General features: G+C 43.3%; 1 protein-coding gene across 10 annotated transcripts in view; it reads right to left on the reverse strand.

Annotated features, from left to right (window-relative positions):
- The window catches only part of LPGAT1 (lysophosphatidylglycerol acyltransferase 1), an 85081-nt gene extending 75362 nt beyond the window's left edge, over positions 1-9719 (reverse strand). For 7 of the 10 annotated variants that reach the window (XM_088845251.1, XM_088845253.1, XM_055419035.2 and 4 more), the window contains exons 1-2: positions 9124-9263; positions 7978-8242 (exon numbers count right to left, since the gene is read on the reverse strand). In XM_088845251.1, the coding sequence (XP_088701377.1) occupies positions 7978-8215 (238 nt within the window). In that variant the 5' untranslated portion in view covers positions 8216-8242; positions 9124-9263. Of the gene's footprint in view, positions 1-7977; positions 8243-8394; positions 8790-9123; positions 9264-9546 lie in introns of those variants that run through there. The other 3 variants (XM_055419036.2, XM_055419033.2, XM_088845252.1) reach the window with 3 other exon arrangements.
- Positions 9720-10195: the final 476 nt, after the last annotated feature.

Here is a 10195-nt window from a genome sequence, read left to right on the forward strand (position 1 = left end):
TGCATTATAACTACACAGTTGAATAAAAATCTTCCATTTGCATGAACACTGTAGAGTTATAGGTGTGAATCTTCCTAGAAAATATACATAGCAACAAGGAGAAAGAGAAAAAGAAAACCTCACAAAACTCTTTTCCTGGAAGTATAGGAGAAAAACAAAAATATAAAAATTCCACAATACATGAGACCGGGCTGAGATCAAAGCAAGCTGACACAGGACAGAATCTATAGTGGAAGTGGAGAGCAGAGACAGACAGAACGTGTGGCGTGTGATGAAGAGGGCTCCAAAATGGCAGACCTCAGAAGGCAACGTGAAGACGCACATCCTTAAGAAGAGGGATTTACACTGGCATGCTGCGGTGGCAAAAAGCCTCCTGGACTTAGTCTGGTTTGGAGAGACAGAGGATTTGTGGCACCACAGAGAACACAATCAGGCTTCATATGGTAAAAAAAAAATCTGGAAATGTACTCTGGTCCCACCCCTACCTCCTACAAATAAGTGAATAGGGGAAATCCAATTCACTAAATCACAGGAAACCAAAGGGAAACTGGCACAGCAATGACTTGGAGATACTGTAAGAAAAACAGTAGAAATGAGCAGCACAGCATACCAACTGTCAAAGAATACTGCTAGAAAAACATTACAACGGAGAAAATGAAAACTGTAACTACATACTCTTGCACGAAATTAAGAAATTAATCAATGAAGTCACTCCAATATGAAGAAGATCACGAAGCATAAGTATAATGAGAACTCAAGCAAGAAGTGACTAGACAACAGGAACAACAGAAGCAGGACCTGGCAGAGCCATTTCAGGAAGAAACAGAAGAATAAACAGAAGCATCGCAGACATGAAGCAACTGAAAGGAGAGCACAGAAGAGAGGCTGCAGAAGACGCAGTGAGAGACATTAAGGACAGAGACAAACCAAAGTGTTCAAAGGGATTAGAGGAAAATAATAAACAGAAAACACATAAAAAGGGAGATCCAACAGACGTATAATTAGGGTCACCAAGAAAGAAAGCAAAAATAATCAAACAAAACAAACATTTAAAGATGGAATTAAAGAAAACTTTGCTGAAATAAAAATAGATCTGAGTCTACATATTAAAAAAGCACACATGTGCCAACGTATCCTACACCAGCATATCCTAGTAAAATTACTAAGTATTAGAGACAGAAGTCATTGGGCCAATAGGCAAAAAGATCAAATCATTAATAATGGGAAAAATTCAAGTTGGTTTCACACATCTACACAGCAACATTTAATGCCAGAAGACACTGAACAAACCTGTAAGATGCTCAAGGAAATAAAGAGTGAGCCAAGGACTTTATTATCTGATAAGCCATCCTAAGTGTAAAGCAACAAAAAGAAGTTCTGAAAATGCTGCCAGAATAATATTCCCTTTTGTTTTCATGATTCGTTACTGAGAAACTACCAGAAGACAAACTTTAACCAACTAGGAAAAACTTCTGCAAAAGTGTCTGGATGAGCATTACACATATTTAACTGAAAAATTAAGTCTAAAAGAGGAAAAGATAAAGGTGATAAAACAGAACACAAACATTATAGTCTATAATAATGTATAAATTCAAATAACAAAAATTAGGTGATGGAAGAAAGTGAGCAGGAAGAATAATAAGCTAACTCATTACCTTGATGCAACAGATAGCCTTTAAGCTTACAAATCAAGTAGCAGAAGTAAAAGAATACATAACAGTGCAAATGTAAATACAACAGTGAATAAATACTATTCACTATTGACTAAAATTGGGTGATAGAGAAGAGAAAGGGGAAGAGAGAAGAGAATATTTTAAAAGACTTTTACCTGTTTTCATAGAAGACAACTAACAGTTACTGTGAACTGTAATATAAAAATATCATAAAAGCAACTAATAAGACAAAAACACAAACCTTCCTAAATATCAAAAGAACAAGAAAGCAAGGGAAGACTACACAGTGAAAGACTTAACATTTACATATTTTACAACAGAAAATATAAAATACAATGACAGACCCCAGAAAAAAAGTCTGACATATCAATAAATGTAAATGGATTCAACTCATGTTGAAAGAGATTTTCAGATTGCCTCATAAAGCAAATTTGCTCACAGAGCAAAACCTATCTTCATGCTGATTGAAAGATACATGTAAATCAAAGTAATTTAAACAGTTAGAAAACAAAAGGATGGGCAAAGATCTACAAGGCAAATGTAAACAAAAAGAAAGTAGGAATTTTTTGATTCCAGCTCTTTTTGATTCCAGAATCTGAGGTCTTATCATTTACAAGAACTGCAAATAATGTTTCATATGCTTCTGTAACAATCTATGTATAGGATATGTATACATGATTAAATATACCATATATATATCTTAAAACTATATAATAATTACTCAATTATATACAAATATACAATCTCTGGAGTGAGACTAGATATCAAATTGCTGAGTTAATATATAAAAATTTTTCCACATAAAAATCAAAATACTCTACTGAGCAGTCCTCACCTGTATTTACGTCAAGATTAGCTGTTGATCTAACATCATTGTAATACCTCCTCAGCCTGATGACAATCTACTGTCAAGCACTCAAAAACTAAAATTTCAGTTGAGTTGTTTTCTGAATCTTAAGGAAGTGGGATTTTATGCAATTTATTTATTAAAAATAATTTTGTTGAAGCAACAATTTTTTTAACCTCTTGCGGAAATCCACAGCCGTGAGATTGCTTTCAGGAGTTAAAAATCTGTAGTTTCAGGAAGAGATTTCAGGCCTCAGAAACGAAAGTACGGGTAGTAAAAAAAATTAAGAAACATTCTAAAAATATAATATAAAGGCCAATAATGGCTCTATAAATACAAAAATACACTAGTGGCAGCATCAACTCAGTTAATGCATAAGAGGAAGTAATTGTCAAATCTGTGTTTCAATTTCAACATCAATAACAAAAGGAGAGGATAATAATAGTACCAACTTGATAAGACTGCTGTGAGCATCAAATGACTGAAACTCATCAAACGCTGCTTGGCTTACATTGCAATAAATGTTAGCTAATATTATCATCATAGAGATGCAAATTTCAAACTGATGCATTATTCAAATCTTTTGAATCTATTATAATTACTGATGATAGAATTAGCCCCACAGACAAATATTTCCCTATGAAAAAAAAAGAATGTAAAGTTGCTCGTATCCCAAATTCCCTATTTCTTCTCGGCTACCACCTACCTCTGGGGCAAGATCAGCAGCCCTTCCTCTTTCATCCCATGGTATATCTCCATTAAGCCTAATACCAGGATGTGTTCATTGTTAGCGGCACTGTCTTTCCGACCACAGCTGCTGTGACCGACTTAAAGTCATAATTTATGTCTTATGCACCTGTTCCCACACAAACTAGAAGCTCAATTAAGGTGTGTTAAATTAACGAATGTGGTATTGTAGTCGGTGTCTGTATGCCTGCATGTGTGTGAAAAACGTGACCCAGTTCAGGGTTTATATTCTGTGGACTGCAATGATTTTGATAACAGACTGAGCTGCCTTAGCTGCCTACCTTCCTGAAAGTTCTGATATCAAAATCAGGAAGGTAGGAAGTGGACTTCCCTGGCGGCCCAGTGATTAAGATGCCATGCTTCCAAGGGCTGGGGGTTGGGGGGTAATGGAAGGTCAGCTGGGACTAAGAATGACAGAAGGGATTCATTGAAAAAAAAAACACAAAAACTTAGAACACTTATAGAGCACCCTGTGAGCATCAGGCAATGAACTGGGTTCTAAGGGTATAAAGAACACTACATCTCTGTCTATAGGGCGCTCACAGCCACCGGGCACAGAGCAGGTAAGGCTCTCCCTCCTACTAGTTAGGTAGAGATGTTTAAGTTAAAGCTAGATCAAGACAGCTGACTCCCAAAATTCTAAATTTCAGTTCTCTTGCCACCAGAAGAATGTCTTTCAAATGCTGACAGGGCTCACAGCAAAAAAAAAAAAAATGAAATCTGTAGCTATGACTCACTCCAGTATTCTTGCCTGGAGAATCCCATGGACAGAGAAGCCTGGCGGGCTATAGTCCATGGGGTCACAAAGAGTCAGACATGACCGAGAGACTAACAACAATCACCTACCCAGTACAAATACATATACTTCTGATCTTTTCTATTTCACATTTTTTGGGTTTTTTTTTACGTTCATCCTGACACATTAAATAGGTTTATGGCTCAAAGGTGGAAAAATACTATGCTAGATTAAAACTCTTAAATGTCAGGCAGACAAAATTCATAATAATTAATTTTCCTCGCACAATGACTATCCCAGCAAAAAAAACATAAAACACTATCAAATAATCAAATAGTCCCCCAAAGAGTAACATGGAGCCATGACAGCTGTCCCCTGGGGAGTGGGAGGAAGCTAAACCTAATCCCCATCAGCTATCCAAGTAAATACCCAATCCAAGGGAAACGAGGATTGCGAAGCAAAGATAGCTTGATGCTAAGTCCCCTGGCACCTCGCTCTCTTCCAGCCAGACTGTGGCCCAAAAGACTCCCCTCATCCTGCATAAGAAATTTTGGAGCTTCTACTTACAGTGAATATTTTTAAAGGATTTTGTGTAAGAGGCTTTAATTAGATGTGTTTGGATGGGGAACAATGTATTTATTAAAAGAAGTGAATGAAAATCATAATAATCTATTTTAAATAAACATATTATTTCAAAGAAATATCTCATTGAGATTTGCCAATCTTCACTTAAACTGAAGACGAAGGAGTATGCTGATTTACCCTGGCTCTGAATAAAGCAGGTAGATGTGAATCATTAAGGAGTAGGTCTTTTGGTCTGCTCTTGAAATAAGAGAGCAAGGCGGTATACAACTTTCCCTCAACTTGAGAGGCTTGGACAGCACTTGCCATTGAAGGAAATATGATCACAACAATCATCACTACCTAGTAGCAAACTAGGGATGAAGAAACCCCAGCGTCCTCAGAGTTCTTTCAAGAAATGTGTTCCCCTGAACAGAAAACGTAAAATCAGAAATGGGCAGAGAGACCAGAAGATCCTTTTCCCTCTTCTGGGTCCACAGATAGCACTCCAGCTCTGAGAACACAAATCAAGTACAAGAACGTCCAGTTAAGTTCTTAGACTTAACTAGTCTCACCATTCTCCATCCAAGAAGTGTGTTTGAGTTTAAAGGACTCATTTCTTGTATGATATTTGCCTCAAATTAAAGGACAATGTTATAAAACTTTAATAAATCTTCCTGTCTTCCCCAAAAGAAATCTGTTTAGAATTGTGTTGAGAAAAACATTCTTTTATAAAGATAAAATGCACTTTTTCTAAGAAATAGGAAAAAGTCACACCCACTATTTAACAGCTCTATTCAATAGAACTTCCTGTGATGATGGAAACATTCTATTATCTCCACTGTCTACTACAGTAGCCACTAGACACCTAGTACTGAGCACTTGGAGTGTGGTTGGTGTGAATGAGAAACTGAGTTTTAAATTTATTTCATTTTAATTAATTTAAATAGTCAAATATGGCTGGCAGCTACTATATAGGGCAGTGTAGATTATATAACCAACGTAAGTTTTCAGCAGCAAAGCTGAGTAATTCACTTACCTTAGACTGAATGTCACAACTTGAAAATCTGATATTCTATACCAATATTCAATTTTCAGTTTCCTAGTTAACAGGTAGCTAATTAACATTTAAGATTTCCTTAGAAGTGGTTTTTCAACAAAGTCTGGCAATTTTTATTCTAAAACATAAACATACTAGATATGTTGAGCAGCACTGCTTTGGCAATGCTCAATTTTCCATGTGTGAACCTTAAAAACAGGGAAAGGGGAAGGTGAAAAAAAAAACCTCAGGCCCACCCTCTCCTTGATACAAAGGTAAGAAATGAAACATATAATCCAAACAAAGCCCAACACAACCCCCTTGTGGGTATATCTGCTCATCAACCCCTGCTTATGTTTGCTTCTTTAGACCCAGATGTGGCTTTAAACAAAAGTCATTCCTACATTTGTTTGACCTTGTCTGTGTTCTGTTATGACCAGACCCTTGAGAAGTAGTCTACCTATAGGAAGACTATTTAAAATGCACATACCAAGATATTCTATATTTAAATGAGACAAACCAATCAAATGGTCAAAAAGCAGTACCTTGAAGGAGAGCAGATGCTTCAGAGAGACTAAAATATGCAGAGCATGCCAAGACCACCTTCCAAGCAGGTGGCCAAAGAAACTGCGTGGTTTTATAGGCAGCAAGGAAGAAACATTCCAAGAAAATATGCTTTAAAATATACTGCAGACTTGCTGTAGCCATAGCAAAATTAACTTTTAACTTCAGTCAGCACCACTGCACTCCTTACAATCTCAAGGTCAATGCCAAATTATTTTTCTCCAGCTTCTCATCATGCTAACACTTATACACAAATATTTCACAAACACACACACAGGCACAAATGTTTCAGTAATTTCATTATTTTTAAGTAGAATGAACTTCTAGAACTTATATCTAGAAATACTATGAACTCATTTAAAACAAGCTAACTTAAGTATACTGGGCAAAGAACAAACCACTAGTACCGCATAGCATATTGGGGGAAGCTCAGACTCTATAGAGCAAAGCGATTCTATGACAGCTGTGCAGCACAGGTAAAAATTCAGCACCACAGACAAAAACTTCATTTTTACTTCATTTTCTTTTCTCTCCTGCTACTTCTGCTACCACCAGGTCCCCCCAAAGAGGACCAGAAGTTCACCTACCATACCTAAAGACCACTGGAATCTCAACAAGATATGTAACAAAGAAGCAATGCATATACTATCCCTGGGGGTTTGGGTCTTGCAAAATGATAAATGGCATTGCCAGAAGGAGAAAAGGCTTCATCTGGGGCAACTAAGAGCACTCTAACCTAGCAAGAGACTGTCAGACTCCATAAAAGCTATGTTCTGCCAGTGCCCTTGTGTGTGTACATAAAATCTGCAGATGTCGCCTGGGCAGGAAAGAGGGAGACAGAAAATTTCAAGTGGGGATCTGCGGTGCTGTTCAACCCTAAGAGTACCCTGCTCACTCTTCCAAGATATGAGCTACAGACTCCACTGACCGCAGCATCTGCGGCACTGCCTCTAAGGAGCTTATCAGTTATAAAATTCTATGATAAAGCCTCAATGTCCAAGACAAGGGCCAGAAACCTGATCGCTTTTTTCCGTTATCCTACTTTTTAGAGGGGAAATGTCAAATAAATACAACAGTACACAATTTTCACAACCAGGGCACAAGTTCTCAAAGCATGTAAGGCTTATAAGCAGAAAACAAACACTGCTTCTCATTCAGTTCTTTAAAAGTTCACTTTAAAATAGCATTACGCTTGCAGAAATAAAAATCTATTAAAAGACACTCTGAACATACATTAGCTTAACAGGGGTAAAACTTAATTTCTTACATTTAATATTCTAATACAAAATTATCAGATAAGATATAGATTCTAGTAAACAAAGGAAACATACATAACAGGAAAAAAAGCCACCCTTTGCTTGGCTTCAAATGTGAACATAAGTACACCATTAAATGAAGAAACTTTTATTAAACTATCAGCACAAATAGGGCTCAGTACTTTTTCTTAATGCCCAATGATTAGGAGATAAACATCTTACCTCTTCATTTTATCACCCCTGAAGTCCTATAAAACTCACTCCTACTCCTCTAGGACAGCTTACACTGGCAGGTTTTAGTACTTGTCAATCATTAAAAGCCATTATGTAAGGAATTTATCAATATATAACTTCTGAAAATATCATCCTTTCTAAATTAGAATTCTTTAAAAAAAATTCAATAGAATTGTTCTCTGTGTTTACAATAATCAAAGCATCTTCCCCTTGAAGTGTAATATACATTTAAAAAAAAAAAAAAAAAAAAACCGCTCCTGATTTAAGGCAAACATTACACATTTTAAAATATGCATTTTAAAAACTGCTCATGCTCTTACCTGTATATCCAGCATACCATCCCCAAGAAGCCACCATTCCTAAAAGCCATTTGTACATCATTCCTTCAAGGTACCAGAAGCGCTTGCTGTCCAGCAGTCGGAGGGGCAGAAGCACGATTATATAGCAGAGGTAGGATGGGATCGCAACCAGGTTGTTGGCGACCATGAAGGCGAACCTCATCAGGGCTTTCACCAAGATCCAGCCCAGCCACGGAGCTTCTTCCAGAGTCACAGCCATTCTCACATGGAAGTCTGTCCTGTGTGGCTGAGGTGAAAAGAGAACTCATTTAAAAAGGAAAACGGAGTGAACACATCTAGACAGTCACTAATAGAGAAGTCACCTCCAGCACAAAAACAAATGGATAAAAGAAAAGAAAACAAAAATCGAGGCTCCACGCTTTCCCCCCGCTGTAGTACCTCAGCGGTCCGTCCGGGAAATTCCAGCGGGGGACGGACAGCCAGCGGAGGAGGAGCCCCACAAGGTCAAGGGAGCTGTTCGCCCGGGCACGGGCTATGTCACAATATATTTAGCAAATGATAACACCATCCCCACCGCCTCCTCAGCGGCCGGCCCGCAACCGCGTCTCACTGCAGCCTCGGGCTGGGCTCTGAGGAAGACACCGCACAGCGACCTGCCTCGCACGCCTTCGCAGCTCCCTAACTGACAGGAGAGCAGAGAAGCCTGAAGCGGTAGTCGTGTCCTACCGCGCGATGCAGACCGCGACCCTCACCACCGCCCGTCTGCACCGATTCAGCCTTGAAAACGGCCCCTCGCCTCGGCAAAAAAAAAAAAAAGAGTTCCGCTAAAATGGCTCGTTTGCGGGAAATCGGGTCTGGCGCTCCTTCCTTCTTAGGTGCGCGGAGGAGGGTGGGGACCAGAAACGCGGGCGAAAGGGTGAGCGGGGCAGAGGGAGAGTGGGCGCTGCTCCGGCGGAAGGGAGGAAGGGCGGGAGCAGGGGGAGGGGAGCGGCGGCGGCGGCCGGCGCGGAGCGGGCTGAGCAGCCCCGTCCGCGGCCGCAGCGCGGCGGGGCCGGGGATGAACGCAGCGGGGAGGAGGCGGGCGCGGCGCTTCAGTCCGGGGCGGCCGCGGGGCCCGAGGTGTGGCCGGGGTCGGGCCGGCGGGCTCGGCCCGCGCGCCGGGCTCACCTCAGCGGGCGCGGGCGGCGGGCGGAGAGCGCGGGGACCGGCGGGGCCGCGGCGCGGCGGCGGCGGCGGGCGTCCTCGGCCGGGGGGTCGCGGTCATGGACGCGGCGGCGGCGGCCGAGGTGCGGCGCGAGCGGGCGCGAGGGCGCCCTACTCCCCTCGCGGCTGCCTGCAGACAGAGGGGACGGCGGGGACTCAGAGGCCGGACCTGTCACCGGGGCGGGTCCCGGGGAGGCGGGCGGATGCCCCGCGCCCCCGCCTCCTCCTCGGGGCCTACCGCGCCCTCGGCCCTCATGCCGCCGCCGCCGCCCCGGGCCACGCGACGGCGACACCCGTTCCCCGCCTCGCGCACCCCGCCCCACCGCGCCGCCCCGGGGCCCAGCCTGTGGCAGCCGCGGGGCCTGCGCCCGCCGCGCCCGCGCTCACCTCGGGCCGGCCCGGGCCCGGCCGCGGCTGCGGGAGCCAGAGGAGCCGGAAGACTGCATGGCCGGCGGAAGCAGGAGCGGCGCGGCCCGCACGCGGCCCCCGGCGGCGCCGACACGCGGTCCCCGGGGCCCGGCCGCGTCTCGCCGGGGCTGGCGGGGAGGGGCGGCGGGGAGGAAGCGGCGGGAGCCGGCGCTGCTGCAGAGCCGCCCCCAGAGCGCCCTCTAATGAAGGCGCGGCGGCCGTCGCCCGCCCGCCCGCTCGCGCCGCCGCCGCCGCCGGCGCCGGGAATCCCGCTGTCCGTGGGTCGAGGCCCTTGAGGCCCGCCCGGCCCCTAGGCCGGGACCTGGCTCAGCCCGGGGCCGCGCAAGAGGGCCGCTCGGAAAGATCTGGCAACGAGCTCCAACCCGTGCACCACACGAGAGTGCTTTGGTCCAGATTTAGAGCCGCTTTTCTGCCGAAACAGCGGTTTTTCATTGTGAGGGCTCTCTCTCTCTTGACAAACCCGATCATTGCCCGGACTGGGAAACTGTCCTCCTCGAAGACTGAATGCCCTCTTTTCTTTCCTAATGAAACCCAGCTGCTCTCACGGCTTTTCTTCTGATTCTCTCCAGAGGATTAAGGTCTAGAGTTTAAAATCAATTCATGTTAA

This window comes from Moschus berezovskii, chromosome 17, assembly GCF_049115385.1.
Source record: "Moschus berezovskii isolate FMDL1 chromosome 17, NW_MosBer_1.0, whole genome shotgun sequence".
NCBI classification, from domain to species: domain Eukaryota; kingdom Metazoa; phylum Chordata; class Mammalia; order Artiodactyla; family Moschidae; genus Moschus; species Moschus berezovskii.